The following is a 17,372-nucleotide window of genomic DNA, read 5'->3' as shown; positions in this document are numbered from 1 at the left end:
CTGGTTTGGTTTTCTAACAGAGAGCCAAAGTCAAGCCCACACAATGAATCCACATCACAAGCCCATAGAGGAATTCCAGGTTGTTCCCAGCTTTGGGAAGAGTTAACTCCCACCAACACCCTCCTCAACTTTGTTGTGCCACCAGTGAAAAGCAGATTTGGTGCCAGGGCAGTGGCACTGAGCGATGGCTTTGCCCAGTGGGTGGAGACTTTGAGGGATCCTGTGCCATTTCTGGAGGATTTGGAGGGAAAAGTGGCATTTTTCCCTGGAGAGAAGCTGGGAGCACCCTGTGAGAAGTGCTCAGTGTGGGCTGACAACTCACTCCCTGTGCCTGTCCAGCAGCTCCTACCTGACTCTCCTGCCTCAAGATTTTCAAACTTCCCAAACCTAATTACACAATAATGATGTATCAAGTAAAAAATACAATTATTTTAATAGAACTTAATTAAGACGAATTTCAAGACCAATTATCAGCCGTGTTTTAACATCTATTTTGTTAAGGACAGCATTTACACGTGAACAATTCCGCTGTGATCCTCTGGTGGCTCCTGAGAATTCCACAGAGGAAGGGGATGATGACAAAATTCCAAGTCCAAATCCCACTGCCAGCCTGCCTTCCCCAGCCAGCCTTCTCTGCTTCCATGGCTTGGAAAACTGAGCTGCTGGAGGAGATTGGGAAAAACTGTTCAAAGGACTCCAGAGGAGTCAGATCAGCTCTTGGCTTTGCCCTTTTTGGCAGGAAGTCGCCCCGTTGCTTCCAGGTATTTGTTGATAATTTCTTCCTGGGTGCTGGGTGAACACGGGTGGTATCTGGAGTATTCCATGGTATATTCCCCCTTTCCCTGTAAAATTGGGAAAAGAACGTCCAGGTGAGGATGGTACATGTGTAACTGTGCTGAACAGCAGGTCACTCCCTTGTCTGTGAAACAGCATCCAAGAATCCTTCACAATCCCACACAAACAAAACCCAAAGCATGGAACAATTTTTTTTGAGCAAAAATGACCCAGCTCTGGGTTTGGTTTTTATCTCCTTCCCTGCTGCAGGTGCTGTGGATACAATGATGCAAAGTAGCCCAAATTTACAGAAATAAACACGTTTAAGCAAAGAGGACATGGAGGACTCACCTCTGTGCAGGACCTCAGCTCGGTGGCATATCCAAACATATCGTTCAGTGGCACCTGAAATCCCAACACAGGCTTGTAAAAACAAAACACTTTTTCCATCAACTTTGAGTCACCACCTAATTGATCCCAATTCTGACACAAAGAGTCAGTGCTGCCTGTAAAAAGCTCGGATTGAATGATCTGGTGTTGTAAAGCGCCTGTTATTTTAACTGATTTATACTTGCAGCATGTTCTCAGCAGGAAACTTCAAAAACCTGAGAGTCTGAATGCACCAGGAACTGGAGCATCCTGGATTCAGGGCTGTGTCATCCAGAGATCACAAGGTTTGAGGTAACTCCAGACTGGAGCTCTGATTAAATTCCTCAGTTTCGGAAGCAGAAGGGATGCAGGGCAGCCCAAAGCCAAAGCTTTGCCGAGATGATTTTCCCTCCCACCACCCAACAGGAAAACACAGGTTTTTAGAAGGGACGTAAGAAAGGGAACACGGAAAATGAGTCAACCTGGCTCCAAGTTTATCCACATAAACTAAGGAAAACAGTGATGGAGTCAAAAGGCAACAGGAGGGAAGGAAAAGCTGGGAAGAGCACAAACCTCAGCATAGAGGGTGAAGTAGCCCTCTGCCCCGTCCTGCCCCGTGATGACCCCGTGGCGCCGGTTGATCCCAGCTATCACAGCTCCCTGGAATTCCGTGGGAGCCATCACCTCCACAGCCATGATGGGCTCGATGATTCGCACCGTGGCGTTTTCCATGGCTGGGAAAAACAGAGGGAGAAACAATCCAGCACCACAAGCCTGAGGGGAAGTTCAGATACTCCCATGCACAGCAACAAATGGGTCATGGTAATGCCAAGGGTTTCCTACGACAGCGAGGGAAAACAAGCAGCTCCATGGAATTCCAGCTCCCCAGCTTGTTATTCCTGACACCATAATCACAGAGTCATTAAGGTTGGAAAAGACCTCCAAGGTCATCAAATCCAACCTCTGACCTTAAACCATGTTGTGAAGTGCCACATCCAGGGGCAATTCCAGGGATTGTGACTCCACCAATTCCCTGTCCCAGTGCTTCACCACTCCTCCAGTGAAGACATTTTTCCTAAAAAAGGCACAGTTTGACCAAGTGTTCTCTTCCTACCCTGTAAGGATGGTGCTGCTGATGTTTCTGTACTGGATTCCAGGAAAACAGGATCTCCTTCACAGAACCACAAGAATTGTTGTGCCTCCCTCAAAAATTCTATAAACTCTTACACTGTGCTCTACACAAGTGGCCAGACTTTGGATGGATGGATGGATAGGTGGATGGATGGATACCCCAAATAACAAATGAACCTACAGGAATGAGGCTGTTAAATTCAGCCCCAGCAATAACAGCCAGGACACATCCAAGCAAGGAGCTCCTACCTTGTTTTAGGGCTCCTTCTCCTGCCCTGATGAAGGAGATCTCGTTGGAGTCCACCATGTGATGGGCACCATCCTCCAGGACAAACCTGATCCCGGAGATCTTGTGCCCGGACACCAGACCCTTCTCACAGGCATCTCGGAATCCCTGGAACAACAGCCTGAGTCAGTACTTTTTTAAACTAAAAACCAAGGAACAAGGAAAACTGCCCTCAGGATTTGGCTTTGTAAGGGACTGTATGGCCAAAACCCCAAAGAATGCTCTGTGTGGAAAGAGCTCCTGCCTGAAGAACAGGATTCCTTTAAGACTGCGTGTTTTTTTCAGGATTTTGCAAAAGTCTTCAAGTGTTGCATCATAGAATAATGAAGGAATTATTCTGGGTTATCGTAGGAATTCCAAGATGATGGCAGGTTAATTAAAATAGTCTGTGATAAATCTTACAGAGAGACAGTCACAGAGATGAAAAAGGAATTCAGAGATAAATTGGGAATTCAGGCAGGAAATGCAGCTTAATTGCAGCTTCCTACATAATTGGCCTCAGAGAAGTCACAGAAAAAGTTCCATATTTTGGGGTTAGAGATGAGAATTGTGGGGCAACCAAAAGCAGAAGGGCCAGTAAGAAGCAGATTGAGCAGGAGGCTTGTTGGATTGTGAGCAAGGAAAGGAGGCACTGCCAGGGAAACAGAGCCAGCACACACCACCAAAGCAAACAGAGCAGCTTCTAAAGACAGTGGAAAACCCAGGAATGTGAGATATGAAGTAAAACCACACAAATGATTCTGTTTCCACTGAAGAAACAGGAAAAGCCCCCTTGCCTGGGGCAAGGCCAGCACAGTAAATGTGGGTGATATGGCAAGAAAACACACAAATCAGTATTCACTGTAGCACACAGATGGTTTGTACCTTTTCCACAGCGGGCACGAATTGTTTGGGAATATTTGTGCCAACGGTTCTGTCTTCAAACTCTACTTTGGTGAAGTCCTCAGGATCCAGGGGCTCCAGCACCCCGATCACTTTGCCATACTGGCCTGCTCCTCCTGTCTGCTTCTTGTGGGTGAATTCAAACCTGAAAACAAACAACACCCCAAACACGTGAACCTGCTGCAATCCCAGGGAAAAATTCTCATTCTGCAGTTCATAGAATCCCAGACTACTTTGGGTTGGAAGGGAATGTAAAGGTTATGGAGTCCACCCCTGCCATGGGCAGGGACACCTTCCACTAGCCCAGGTTGCCCCAACTTGGCCTGGGACACTTCCAGGGCTGGGGCAGCCACAGCTTCTCTGGGCAACCTGTGCCTGTTCCTCACAGGGAAGGATTCTCCCCACTATCCCACCTAACCCTGTTCGCAGTTAAAACCTTCACTCCCCCCGGCAGCACCAGCGCCGACCCCGCCCGCTCCCCGGGGCGGGACGCGCCGCCCGCGGTCCCTCCCCGTGCCGGTGCCTTCCTGCGGGCGGAGGAAGCTGCGTGGCCATGGAGCTGCCCCCGGCACAGTCCCCGTCCCGCCGTGCCGCCGCCGTGGCCGTGGCGTTCCTGCGGTACCGGCGGGGCGGCCCCGCGCGGGCGCTGCGGCTGCGGGAGCTGCGCCGGGCGCGCACCGAGGTGAGAGCGGCACCGGGGGCGAGGGGCGGCAACTAAACTCCCGAGAACTGCCCTCCAGCGGGGCCCCGCAGCTCGGGGACAGCTGCCCAGGGAGGGCGGGGAGTCTCCTCTCTGGAGCGCCCCTGTGCCACCCGCTCCAGGTGCCCCTGCCTGGGCCATCCCCCGAGGTGCCCTCCGACCCCCGCTATCCTGGGATTCTGTGTCACCGCCGCTCTGCCCACCCACGGTTGGGGGGCACGGAGGGACCTGTGTGTCCCGAACAGCCCGGGGGCTGGGAGCAGTCGGGCAGGCTGGGGAGGTGGAATACAGCCCGTGCTGTTCCCACGATGGCATCGGGACCGGGGAACCTCCCAGGAACACTCAGGAGGGAGGAGGGTGCTCGGCTGCCAGGACACACCTCGCTGCTCACCCAGGCTGGGTTACAGGGAAACAAACTCATGAGAACAGGGCACAGCAAACCCCACCTGTGAGAACAGGGCACAAAACCCCAAAACAGGGGCACAGCAACCCCCCCACTCCCTTCAGTCATTACAGCCAAAAAACTCCATGACATGATTCATAATGAACTGCAAAAGGGACTGCATTTGAGGAATCACTGAGCACTCCCACCTGAGTATTTAACCACCAGCACATTGCTGGATGGAAGCACATGGGGAGCCCCAAAATGTTAATTCAGGGCTAGAAATGAGGGTGGTAAGGCCCTGGCACAGGCTGCCCAGAGAAGCTGTGGCTGCCCCATCCCTGGAAGTGTCCAAGGCCAGGTTGGAGCAACCTGGGCTAGTGGAAGGTGTCCCTGCCCATGGCAGGGTGGGACTGCAGGAGTTTTAAATTCCCTCCCAACCCAAACCATTCTGTGATTCTCTGATCTTGTCCACTATGCAAAGTCATTCAACATTTGACAAAAACATCCTTAATGTTTTCCCTTTCTCAGGACATCAAGGATGTTGGGCACAAGTACTACCTGGAACTAGAGCTGGAAGATGTCCTGGACAAAGTGAGTTAAGGTTGATTTAATTAAACACTCTGAGGGCAGAGCTTGGCAGCACTGATGTGTCATAAACACACTTGATGCTGCTGCTCTGGCTCAGCATCCAGGGGACACACCAACTAATCATATTTGGAATCATGTTTCTGATTTTCTATCCTGCAAATCAGGTAAAAAAAGGCTAAATTTTACCACCATAAAAGCCCTGCCCATGTGGTACCTTCCACTCCAGCACCAGACAGTGCTGGAGGGATGACAAGGACATTCAGTGTCACTCAGCTCCAAGTGAACAGCACAAGGGACATTCTGCACCCCACCCACTGCCCTTCCCATCACTGCAGAAAGCAAATCACCTTTGTGCATTCACAGATAAACCGTGAATTTAACCTTGTCTTAAATAATCACAAATCTCTCTGGGCCAGACTCAGAGAAAACAGCAACTCCATAAAAAAAAGACATGTCAGAAATGCAAATTACCCACATTATACATGTACTTAATGAAATATTAATGCACATAATTAACTCTGTGACAGGACAGTACTGTTAACTGCACTGCTGAGGTTCTGTATCATCTGGGCAACAAAAACATTGCTCCAGATGTGCAGTTCACACTTGAAGGAGAACTAAAGAGCACAGAGGAAGCAGATCACGTGTTCTACACTCGAATCAGGAGCCTGGAAAAAGAGCTTGTGGCAGAGAACATTCCAGGTACAAGGATGGGGCTGAGGGAGAAGGATCAGGCCTCCCCCCTGCTCTGAACACGTGCTGCTTCCCTTTCTCTGTCTGGGGGTCTCTCAGTCACAGCTACTCAATTTATTCTGATTCCTGAAATCCAGAATTGAGGCAGGATTTGCATGTGGCTGTTCTGCAGAACCACCTGCCACTGTCACCTCTGCCTGCTCCCTCTGAGCTGTCCTTGGCACAGCACATCCCACACCCCGACTGCACAGCGAGGGGCTGCTTGGACTTCAGAGCCTTGAAAACTTGATATGTCAGGGGAAAAAAGTGGAGGAGAACACCCTGGAAGTGTCCAAGGCCAGGCTGGATGAGGCTTGGAGCAACCTGGGCTAGTGGAAGGTGAAATTTAAGGTCCCTTCCAACCCAAACCACGCTGTGATTCCACAGGAGGAAGCACTGCGGGGATGGAGCAGCTCTTCCAAGATCCCGTGGAAGGTTTTGTGACAAGGAAGGGAGTGACTTTTTAGCACCAGGTGATGAAGTTCTGTTGCTGGCTCTTGTTTAACCCCCAGGAATTGTTTTGTTTCCCAGACAGCCATGGCCACGTGCCCCCAGAGCTGGAGCCCCTCCACCTGCTCGCCTGGGTCGCCTCGGGGTACCTGGTGTGGCAGAATTCCACGGAAAACACCCAGCTCCAGCTGGCCCAAATCAAACATGTGAAGCAGGTGGTAAGTCTCCATCAGTCAGAGAATTCCAGGGTGGTTTGGGTGGGAATGGACCTTAAAGCCCATCCAGTGCCACCCCCTGCCATGGGCAGGGACACCTTCCACCAGCCCAGGTTGCTCCAAGCCCCATCCAGCCTGGCCTTGGACACTCTCAGGGTGTTCTCCTCCACTTCTTTCCCCTGACACATATTCCAACCTGGCCTTGGCTCTCAATGCTCTGCAAGAAAAATAGTGTTTAGGAGCTGAGCAGGGACTAGAGCAGAGCTGGATCCACATTCTTAAAAATCCACATTCAGGAAACCTCAATTATGTCTGAACTTCCTGCTCTGGTTTGGTTTTAAGAATCTAGTCCAGTGTTTGAATTTTGTTCCACTACCCCTTCCCTCTAATCAAACAGCAGTTAGGAGAGAGAACTTAAAAGGGATTTTTATTTGAGCTCTTGGACTTCCCTTACCATGTTGAGCATCAACTGAGTTTATGGTGAGAAACCTGAACTGAGGAACACAAAAGGGGAAGACGAGGGAGAAAGGGAACAGAATATTCCAGGATAAGATATTTCCTGTTTTATTTCTGGGTGGTTACAAGGGATGGGTTTATCTTGAGCACACCTGGATCTGCCCTAAGCTCAGGAATCTAAACCTGGCAAATCTCACTGTAGCTCCTGACATTAACTGAGTCATTAATTGCCACCACCAGGCCTGACAGGCCCCTTGCCTGGAAGAGGCTTAAGTGAGAGAAAGCACTTTGCTTTCACAAAACTTACTGTCACAGCCAAGTCCTTTTGGTTTGATTTGTAAATTAATAGAATTCTACAGATTCTCCCTAATTCCTCTGCTCTGTTTGGAAAAAAAAATATATTGTGAGTTAAGAATAACCTCTAAAGGGCTGGCCAGCTTTAAATCTGAGGCAATTTTGTATGTGAGCCAGGAAAAAGAAACAGGATTTAGAAAACTCAAGGCCCAAATGTTTTTGCCACGCAGAACAACCAGTGAATTCCCAGGAAGTGCTGGGGATGAAGGAGAGACAAATTGCTTCAGGGAGCAGGATTTGTGAATGTTTTGCTCCCTCTGATGGCATCTTGGAGCAATTCACAGCTGCTGCAGGGCTGTGCACCAGCAAGAGTTTAAAGATTTTAAACCCCTCTCTAACAAATTCGAGGACAAGGCAGACAGAAAACTATTAAATTAACCCAGCTGCCACCTCTCTTGGGGAATTTTGTTCCTTTTCCTTGAAAAATACATGGGAAAAGTATATTCCAAAGGCCAGTGTGTATTTTGTCACTCAGAATCCCTGTGAGGCCTCTGGAGTGTGTCCTTATCCTACTGACAATTTGATTTGGGATTATCTGGGGTAAACTGACACCTTGTAGAAGGAGGTGTTCCCATCCCAAAGGAGTTCCTGAAGTTGATATTTATCTGATTTCCTTAAATCTGCATTAGCAGAGTTTTAAGCCTCACAATTATCTCTCCAGTGCAAGTTTGGAGTGACAAAAACACAGATCAGGATCTTTTTTGTTTTGTCAGTGACTGAGTTCCACCTGCCTTATTGGTTATAATAAGCTGTTTTACCTGAAATACAGCAGGGAATTCTTGGGATAACCAAAGAGAACTGACTCACTGCTCTGTAGGTGGGGAGAGGCCCCAAATTCAGCCCTTTTCACCTTGTCTTTCCAGAGGAGAAGTGATGAATATCTGCAGTTTGACTACCTGGTTCTACTGCACGAAATGGTGTCCCAGGTAAATATTGGATTTCTAAAAAGCCTTTTTTGTTGTTGTTTGAAGCCTGGCAGCTCTGCAGCCTCCAGCTCAGGCACACAGATGGTGGGGTGGACACAGAGGGTGAGGGTGAGGTCAGGGCCACCTTCTCTGTCCATCCCAGCATTCCAGGACACAACAGCAGCAATTTCCAGCTGTTTCTGGGCTTTCTTGGGAATGGCTGAGTTTCAAAACACTGGTGGCTTCACAGCTCTTTCCTCCTGGGAGATCCCAGTGCCAAACTGGCTGGGGATCAAGGGAAGAAGCAGCATCCTGGAGTGCTCAGCAGAATTCCAGGGGGCTGGGAATGCTCCCATGCCAGAGGACAGCGCTGGTGCCCAGCACAGAGACCTCACCCATCCCAGTTATCCCAGCACAAACTGGTTCCCAGCAGAGTATTCACACTTGGAGCCATTCCCCATCATAATTCTGTGATCTGAGCAAGTGTTTTCATAAGGAAAACACAGAAAATGTGAGAGAAGTTCCTGATTGTGCAACCTCCTGGAAAACCCACCCAGGGATCTCCCTCCCAGCTCCAGCTCCGCTGCTTCCAACCCCTGCACTCTCAAGTTTTAAATTAACAGAATTCTATGGATTCTCCCAGTTTTTCCTGTGTGTTTGGAGAAGATACACTGTGAGTTAAGAGTAACTCCTAAGGTGATGTTCAGCTTTAAATTTAAGCCAAGGTCAGCTTTAAATTCAAATTTAAACCAAGGTTAGCATTAAATTCCAGCCGAGTTCACTCGGGGCACCTACAGTGGGTTTGGTTCCTGAGTTTTCCATGAGGAGAAATTCCTGACTAACCAAGAGAACGGAAGCCCAGTTTGTTCCCTGCTGTCACTCCCACAGGAGATCATTCCCTGGGAGATGACAGTGCTGTGGCACCCTCGGGATGGTGTCAGAGTGACACGGGAGAGCCGCCAGCCCGGACACACCTCGGGATGAGGGACCCCCTGATCCCACCTGGAAGCAGCTCCAGAGCTCCAGCAGGCATTTGGAGGGAGGGCAGAGGAGGGGAAGGGGTGGGCAAGCAATCAGGGTACAAAGACATTTAATTAAACTTTTCCTGTGCCTTGGGATTTGATCTGATCTTTTCCTCCCTGCTGCTTAATCAAATGCTGCATCCAAAGAAATGACTAAAACAATTCCCAGAGGGAATACTCACGGCACAGGTGCAGAGATGTTCTCCCTGAAGGCAACTTTGGGCTTCCCCGTGGTGCAAGGACAACCATATTCCCTCTCCATTCGCTGCAGGAAAAAACCCCCAGAGTTGTTCCATTAGAGCAGTTCTTTGGAAATTATTGTATTAATTTAATCAGGGTTAACCAGGGGTTTTTCACTGATTTTGGGGGGCTTTTTATTGTTTGTTTTTTTTAATGTTATAAATTGTTCACTGTCATTTTGCATCCAGCTTTGCTTAAGATCTACACAGGGAAAGGGAGCAGCATTAATTTTTCTATTAAAGTTTAAGTTTTTCAAGACAAAAGCATCTTTTCTTCGTTCTGTCAACATTTCAGACACATCTCTTGTGTTAATTAAAATACAGACATCAACTGGAATGAGATTAATCACTGTAAGTAGGTATTCCCTTCTCCCTGCATCAGCTTTTATATGGAAGGATACATTTAAAACCACAGAAACACAGTATTTTTCTGCAGTAATTAATTATTATTAATTATTAGTTCATTATAAGCAAAGGCTGCTAAAGCAAAGTGTAGTGTTTAATCCATTTTTATGGATTTGAACTGAAGAAGTGAAAATATTCCAGGCAGAAGTTTCCTTTAAATAGTTTAGAATCCTTCAAAATGGAACCACTGGAGAGAAAGAACCTGCAGAGGTTGATTTACAGTTAAACTATTCCCAAAGCAGCTGGAAATAAGAAAGAGGAGGAGGAAAAGGAAGGAGAATTTGTGGTTGGAAAACCAGTGAAAAGCAGAGTCCATGGAATCTGCTTTCCCAATTACCTGGGCATAGATTTCCAGGTGCAGCTCCCCCATCCCAGAAACGATGGTCTCCTTGCTCTCATCATCAAAGTGGACTCTAAAAGTGGGATCTTCCCTCGTGAAGCGGTTCAGGCCTTTGGAAAACTTGTCAAAGTCGTTCTGAAATGCAATTAAACACACAAGATTTGCTCAAATTCCAGAAATTATCCACGAAAAAGGCCTCGACTTTTCCTATCAACAGCTGAGCACTTCTGCTCTCTGAGGTGATTTTCTGAACCACTTCTAACTGTGTTTATTAATGTATTAATTGTGATTTAATTTCAAGTTCAGGTCAAAGAAATGCACCTTATTTATGGCTGAGTGACACCACCCAGCCCAGCCACGTGCTGGGTCATCCAGAGATATAATCTTAGGGATTGTGGATAAAACACTTTCAAACAGTGCTTGTTTTAGCCTGTTCCTTATTTAAGCTGCATAAAATCCTAAAAAGCAGCAAAGGGAGGGGAAGCCAGGGGCAGATGTGGATCCCCAGGCTCCTACCTTGTTGGAAGGCTTCATGGCCACGGAGATGACGGGATCGGGGACGTGGATGGACTCCTGCAGTGGCCACCAAGGAAGAGGTGATGATTACAAACCTTCCCAGCAAAATCCTGGTAAATGCCAGTGCCTGAGGCCCTCAGGGAAAGGGGAACTCACCATGGAGATGGCAGTGCTGGTTTTATCAGTGAAGGTGTCCCCGCTGGCACAGTCAATCCCAAACAGGGCACAGATGTCTCCAGCATAAACTTCACTGACATCCTGGGGAAAGAAAAGTTTCCTGTTCAGATAACACTGAAAGATAAGAGAGGCTGAGGCTGCCCCATCCCTGGGAGTGTCCAAGGCCAGGCTGGACAGGGCCTGGAGCAATCTGGGATCATAGAAGGTGTCCCTGCCCATGGCAGGGGGTGGCACTGGATGGGCTTTAAGATCCTTCCAACCCAAACCATTTTCCTATGATTCTATAACCTACAAACTACACCTGGTTTACAGAAGACATATAAACATACTCTGTGTTTTAAAGCTTGACATTGAGCTCCTCTAAAATTCCAGCTGGGACAAAATGCTCTGTAAATCTTCCACCTCTTTATTCCAAGGACAAAAGGGAGAGCTCGGCTTGGATGCCAACTTGTTCTAGTTTAGGGATGTGAAGCAAACAATGTGCTGTGTTCCAGGCAGTCCTGGCCCACTGCAGGAATGTCAGACAGTGGCTCAGAGTCCATCCCTAGGGATCACTCACCTCCATGTTGTCCGAGTGCATCCGGACGAGCCTCTGCACTCGCACCCTCTTCCCAGTCCTGGTGTTGTAGATGTAATCAGACTTCTTCAGCATCCCCTGGTAAACTCTGATGTAGGTTAACTGCCCAAATTTACCAGCCTGGAAGCAAAATCCATGGAAAAAAAAAAAATCACATATGATCCTTCTGGGAACCAAGAGCACTGTTACCGAAAGCATCACCTGCACTGACTGAATGTTTCTGGTTTGAATTTCCACACTAGAAATGTAACTGAAACGTTTTGAAGAGTCTCAGCTTTCCCTTGGCTCTGGGATGGAATTTGGCATTTCCTGGCAATTTTCTGAACTCATTTCATCACTCCCAAACCTTCCCAACAGAGACATGCAACATGAAATCTCAAGTGCTGCTCTTTAGGCAGAAACAAATTGTTTCCTTAAAACTGTGCATTTTATCCTCTCCAAACCTCTCCTGTTTCATTGTTTTCAAATCCAGGGTTTTTCTCTGAAAGTATCTGAAATAACCCATAACCCCCCCAAATGTTTAAGTTTTAACTAAGAAAACCATGAAATACCTGAGGGACATGACCCATTCTAAACTTCCAAATTGGCAGTGTTGGACACGCTGGTGGGTTTTATGGTGGGAACCAGTTTTTTAAAGGTTAAGTTTAAACTGAATTTAAATATAAACTGATTTTAAAGCTTGCTCTACACAACTTTGGCAGCCCCATCTGTTTGGATTCACTCTGTGAGTCGTTAGGAAGAACTCAGTGGACTCACCTCCAGTTTGAAGGCAAGTCCGATGAAAGGCTGGGAACCATCACGAGCAGAGTTCAACAGGAACTTGGATCCATCCTCAGAATCCCTTAAAAACAGGGATGGAGAGGGAGGTGAGGTTATGAGGCAACACAGGAGCCTCCTCTAAGCATCTGCTGGCTCTTTACTGGCTTTTATGTTGGGGTTCACACCTAATTGTTGGACTTCTCTCCCAGGAAACAAGGGACAGGACAAGAGGGAACAGCCTCAAGCTGTGCCAGGGGAGGGTCAGGTTGGACATGAGGAGGAATTTCTTCCTGGAAAGGATGGTCAGGCACTGGAAGGGGCTGAAGGCTTGAAGGGCTGCCATCATTTCTGATGAACTACCTCATAATCATTTTCCACATTTAATTGGTTAATAACACCAGTATAAAGGGTAACCCTCAGATGAAAGGAGCTCTCTTAGTTTTGGGAGTTTGTGCCAAATTCTGGTGCTATTATTTAATAAAAATGGTAAATGATCCTGGATCTTGTTACTGATGTTTCCTGCTATGTATTAAACTGCTTTGAAACTATTCCATAGGATCATGGAATGGTTTGGGTTGGAAAGGACCTTGAAGGCCTCCTAGTCCCATCCCCTGCCATGGGTAGGGACACCTTCCACTCATCCAGGTTGCTCCAAGCCCTGTCCAACCTGGCCTTGGACACTTCTGTTTGCTCCTGGCTGTCCTTACCCCTGGTTCAGAATAGCATAGTTCTCCACCTCAGAGGGATTGGGAAGGTATTCCAGGACAGCATCCAGCAGTGGCTGCACCCCTTTGTTCTTCAAAGCACTTCCCACGAGGACTGGGGTAAAGGACTTCTTCAGCGTCGCTCTCCTGATGGCAAGCTGGAAAACAGCCCTGGTAACTCTCCTCCTGCACCTTCAGGAGCCCGAAATTCCCTGGCTTCCCTGGGCATCTCCACTCCTGGAGCAAGGAGCTGCACCCCTCTGGAGGTACCTTTAACTCAGCAGCCGTGGGAATCTTCTCTTCCAAGAACATCTCCCCGAGCTGATCGTCGGCGTTGGCGACGCACTCGATGAGCTCCCGGCGCTGCTCGGCAGCCTCCGCCCGCAGCTCGGCCGGGACCTCCTCAACACGGAGGGTCTGCCTGCACACACGGGGACAAACCATCACCCACAGGGCATGGACCACGGGGATACATCACCTTCCATCACTGCCATGACCAGCCCCACCAAGAAGAACTCACTGCTGACATGGATAATGGGAAAAATCCCCTACGAGGATCAGCTTCGGCGCTTTGGCGGGAGAAGGTTCCTTCCCACTCCTGGCAGGAGTTTGAAGGATGCAGGACAACCTGCCCAACAGCCCCACCCACATCTTATCTTCATCCCAGAAGCCACTTGTGCACTGTCAGGTCCCGTTATGGAGCAAGTCTCCCTGTTTCTCAGGGTGGGAAGTGTGGCCACCACCCTTTCCCACCACCCAGCTCCTCCTGCAGCCACCCATCCCAGAGCTCACCTGCAGGGCCAGGGGATGGGAATGCCCGAGGCTGAGCTCAGCCCTGGCACAAGCCCCACCCTGATATTCCCAGAGAGCAGGGTTTCACCTCTGCAGGAGGAACTCCTCGTGCAAAGAGCAGCTCCAGCCAAGAAAGGAGCAAGTTCCACAACTCACCCAAGTGCCCCATCAAAATAAATGGCTTTTTCTTCAATAAGATCTATAATTCCTTTAAAGTCTCCCTCCAGCCCAATTGGAATCTGGACAAAAGCTGCATTGTGTTTCAACTTGGACCTGAAAGAGGGAGAAAACAGAAATTAGTTCAAGAAAAGCGTTGTTTTTATGGGTCTCCTCCAGATTGTCTTTAAACAACCTCCCACAAAATCCCTGGATTTCATCCTTTGGGCAGTGCCAAAAATCTGTCAGTGCTGATAAAAACCACCCAGGTGTTTTCCAGGGTGGCTCAACCCTCTGTATCCCAAGAGGAACAGGGAGCAACTCCCCTGGGAAAGAAGGCAGAGGAGACTCGTTTGAGATTGATTATTTGATTAGGGGAGAAGGCTTCATGCATATTAATGAGTTATCTCACAGATCAAAATAGGAGCAAGGAGGATTCCAGGCATCCAAACCACCCCATCACCTCCCTGCTGGAATTCCAGCGGCACATGTGCTACCAGGATCTAGGGAAAACCAAAAGGCTGCTTTCCAGGTGGCTCCACATATAATTCCATCAACAAAATAAATATCAAACCCCAGCTCTTGGTCCCTGCAAGTCTTGGCTGACCAAAATATTTAGGGTTTTTGGAGACTTATGGGTCAGATCTTAATCTGAGTCAGGCATTCCCCAAACTGCAGGTACAAAGAGAAGCCTCTCCAATGCCATGGGAGTATTCAGAATTATTTCCCAAGTCATTTTAACTGGTAAATACCTGAGCTGCTGCACGGCCCTGGCTGGGTTGGAGCCCATCCTGTCCAGTTTGTTGATGAAGGTCAGGAAGGGCACATTGTACCTCTTCATCTGCCTGTTCACAGTGATGGTCTGGCACTGGACTCCTCCAACAGCACAGAGCACCAGGATTGCTCCATCCAGGACTCTCAGAGACCTCTCCACTTCAATGGTGAAGTCCACGTGTCCTGAAGGACAATAAAACTCATTAATCATGACAAATGAGTGCAGAAAGGAGCACCAGCCAACAGAGCCAAACCCTCCAGCCACAGAGTCACACCAGCTTGAGTGGCTGATCATGGAACCATGGAATGGTTTGGGTGGGAAGGAGATTAAAGCTCATCCAGTGCCACCCCTGCCATGGGCAGGGACACCTTCCACTGTCCCAGGTTGCTCCAAGCCCTGTCCAACCTGGCCTTGGACACTTCCAGGGATCCAGGGGCAGCCACAGCTTCTCTGGGCAACCTGTGCCAGGGCCTCCCCACCCTCCCAGGGAAGGATTTCTTCCTTCCCGAATTAAATCTCACCTAAATTCCCCCTCTGTCAGTTTGAATCCACGACACACTGTCCTGTCACAACACAAAGATGCACCATGTCCTCTGTATCCATGAGGAACAGCAACCCCCAGGTGTTCCCAGCTCCCTCACCTGGGGTGTCAATGATGTTGATGTTGGTGTCTCTCCACATGGTGTAAGTGGCTGCAGACTGGATGGTGATGCCCCGCTGTCGCTCCAGCTCCATGGAATCCATCACAGCTCCAACTCCATCCTTACCTTTCACCTTAGGAAAAAAGAAATTAAAAAAAAAATGTAGTCCCAGGACTTTACTAAGAACACACGTCCCATCCCTGGAGGTGCCCAAGGAAGGACTGGACGTGGCACTCAGTGCTCTGGGCTGGGGGACAAGGTGGAGATGGGGCATGGGGTGGATTCGATGACCTTGGAGGGCTTTTCCAACCTCAGTGATTCTGGGATTCAATCCCCTTGCTCTCCACTAATTTTTAAGGGGTTATCAGGGGAAGCAGGAGGGTTTCAGGGCTCCCCCTGGAGCAGCCCCACCTCGTGCATCTGCGCGATCCTGCCCGTGTAGAACAGGATTCGCTCCGTCAGCGTCGTCTTCCCGGAGTCGATGTGGGCCGAGATCCCGATGTTGCGGATCCTCTCGTTGGGAAGGACCCCCGAGGAGCAGCGTCTGCAGGAGGTCAGGAGCAGCTGGAGGGCAAGAGGAGGTCGTGAGTTAGTGAGGAGCTAACCCAACACAGCAGTGAGTGACAGGACAAGACGGAAAAGCCTCAGGCTGTGCCAGGGGAGGCTCAGGTTGGACATCAGGAGGAATTTCTCCCTGGAAAGGGTGGTCAGGCCTTGGCAGGGGCTGCCCAGGGAGGTTTGGAGTCCCCACCCCTGGAGGTGTCCCAGGAAGGCCTGGCCCTGGCACTCAGTGCTCTGGGCTGGGGACAAGGTGGGCATCGGGCACAGGGTGGGCTCGGAGATCCTGGAGGTCTTTTCCCACCCTAACTGCTCCTGTGACTCGCTGTGCCGATGGATAAACTTCCAAACCGCTTCCCTACGGCCCCTGCTCTGTGTCACACCGGTCACTTAAGGCCGAATGGCCTTTCCAGGTCCCCCGGGACTGTCCCCAGCCCGGACGCACGGCGCGGCCCCTCCTCGCCATCCCCACATCCCCACCGCGCTGACATTCCCGCTCTCCCGTGTCCCCCATCCCCGTGCCCGATCCCACGGGACGGGTCACGCGTGTCCTGCAGCCGCCGGGGGGTTCGGGCGGGCCCGGCCCGGCCCCTTCCCCTCCCGCCCCTCACAGCGGGGCCGCCCCTCCTGAGGGGCCCCTCGGGCGGTACCTGGAGGTGCCGCGGGCGGCCCGGGGCCAGCCCGGCTCTCAACACCCTCAGCATGGCCCCGAGCGCAGCTCCAGCCCGGCCCCAATCCCGGCCCCAATCCCGGCTCCAGCCCCGGGTCACTCCCGCCCCTTCCGGGGCCCCGCGCAGGCGCCGCCCGGGCCGGGACTGGCGGCTCCGGGCGGGATTCTCCGGGACGGACCGGGGGAACCGGGAATGGGGGACGCTCCTCCCGACCCTGATCCCTCCGGGGAGCGCCCCCGGGCCCGCGCGGGGCATTCCCGGTGCGCACACGGGAAGCTCTCCAAGTGCGCCCTAAAACGGGACCGGGACGGAGCCTGGGAGGGAGTGAGGGGACACCATCCACGGGCGGGCAGGTGGAGTTTAGGGATTGTTAGTCATTAGCTACAGCTGGAGTTGTTTCTAATTACTAATTAGAAACAACTGTTAACAATTAGCGGTTACAAACAAGGGCTCTCGGTCCTAGGGGAAGGTGATCCCGCGATGTGCGGGAAGGTGTGTGCGGCACAGGGACCCATCTGGAACAGGCTGTGAAACGTTAAATATGTTCTCAATATAAAAAAATTCCCCGCTGTTGGATAAACTAGGAAGTTTTTCATCCCGGGGAAGGCTCCAGGAGCAGCTCTGAAGTTGGGAACGGCTCAGCCCTCTCCATACTCGAGTCCCGCTTCCAGCAGTTTCCTTCTCTCAAACTTTTTGTGGAAAATTCACATTTTCCTCTGGAAACTGAGGGGTTTCCATAGAACCCCGGAGTGGTTTGGGGTGGAAGGACCTTCAGGCCCATCCCATTCCACCCCCTGCCATGGCAGGGACTCC

The 17,372-nt window shown here is 50.2% G+C and overlaps 2 protein-coding genes across 5 annotated transcripts; one reads left to right on the top strand and one right to left on the bottom strand.

Moving 5' to 3' along the window:
* Positions 1-414: 414 nt before the first annotated feature.
* GFM1 (G elongation factor mitochondrial 1) lies at positions 415-16,680 on the bottom strand. The gene is made up of 18 exons (XM_051781839.1): positions 16,539-16,680; positions 15,742-15,894; positions 15,331-15,463; positions 14,667-14,871; positions 13,915-14,031; positions 13,237-13,387; positions 12,970-13,124; positions 12,260-12,344; positions 11,486-11,623; positions 10,906-11,007; positions 10,750-10,806; positions 10,231-10,368; positions 9,432-9,514; positions 3,425-3,587; positions 2,524-2,668; positions 1,717-1,877; positions 1,126-1,179; positions 415-842 (listed from the first exon to the last, which is right to left on the bottom strand). The coding sequence occupies exons 1-18, from the start codon at positions 16,590-16,592 to the stop codon at positions 711-713; spliced, it is 2,226 nt and encodes a 741-aa protein (XP_051637799.1). The 5' UTR covers positions 16,593-16,680; the 3' UTR covers positions 415-710.
* LXN (latexin) lies at positions 3,972-9,436 on the top strand. Of its 4 annotated transcripts, XM_051781887.1 has the most exons (6): positions 3,972-4,124; positions 5,056-5,118; positions 5,643-5,817; positions 6,379-6,515; positions 8,186-8,248; positions 9,116-9,436. In XM_051781887.1, the coding sequence occupies exons 1-6, from the start codon at positions 3,996-3,998 to the stop codon at positions 9,209-9,211; spliced, it is 663 nt and encodes a 220-aa protein (XP_051637847.1). In that variant the 5' UTR covers positions 3,972-3,995; the 3' UTR covers positions 9,212-9,436. The 4 variants fall into 4 exon arrangements, with proteins under 4 accessions (XP_051637847.1, XP_051637845.1, XP_051637846.1 ...); XM_051781885.1 differs by having other exon boundaries at positions 8,186-9,436; XM_051781886.1 differs by lacking the exons at positions 5,643-5,817; positions 6,379-6,515 and having other exon boundaries at positions 8,186-9,436.
* Positions 16,681-17,372: the final 692 nt, after the last annotated feature.

The sequence above is a fragment of the Manacus candei genome, unplaced genomic scaffold (genome assembly GCF_025592945.1).
Source record: "Manacus candei isolate 608988 ecotype Guabito, Panama unplaced genomic scaffold, ASM2559294v1 h1tg000015l, whole genome shotgun sequence".
NCBI classification, from domain to species: Eukaryota; Metazoa; Chordata; class Aves; order Passeriformes; family Pipridae; genus Manacus; species Manacus candei.
Note: the sequence above shows the minus strand (reverse complement) of the source record. Positions and strands in the feature narration are given on the sequence as shown.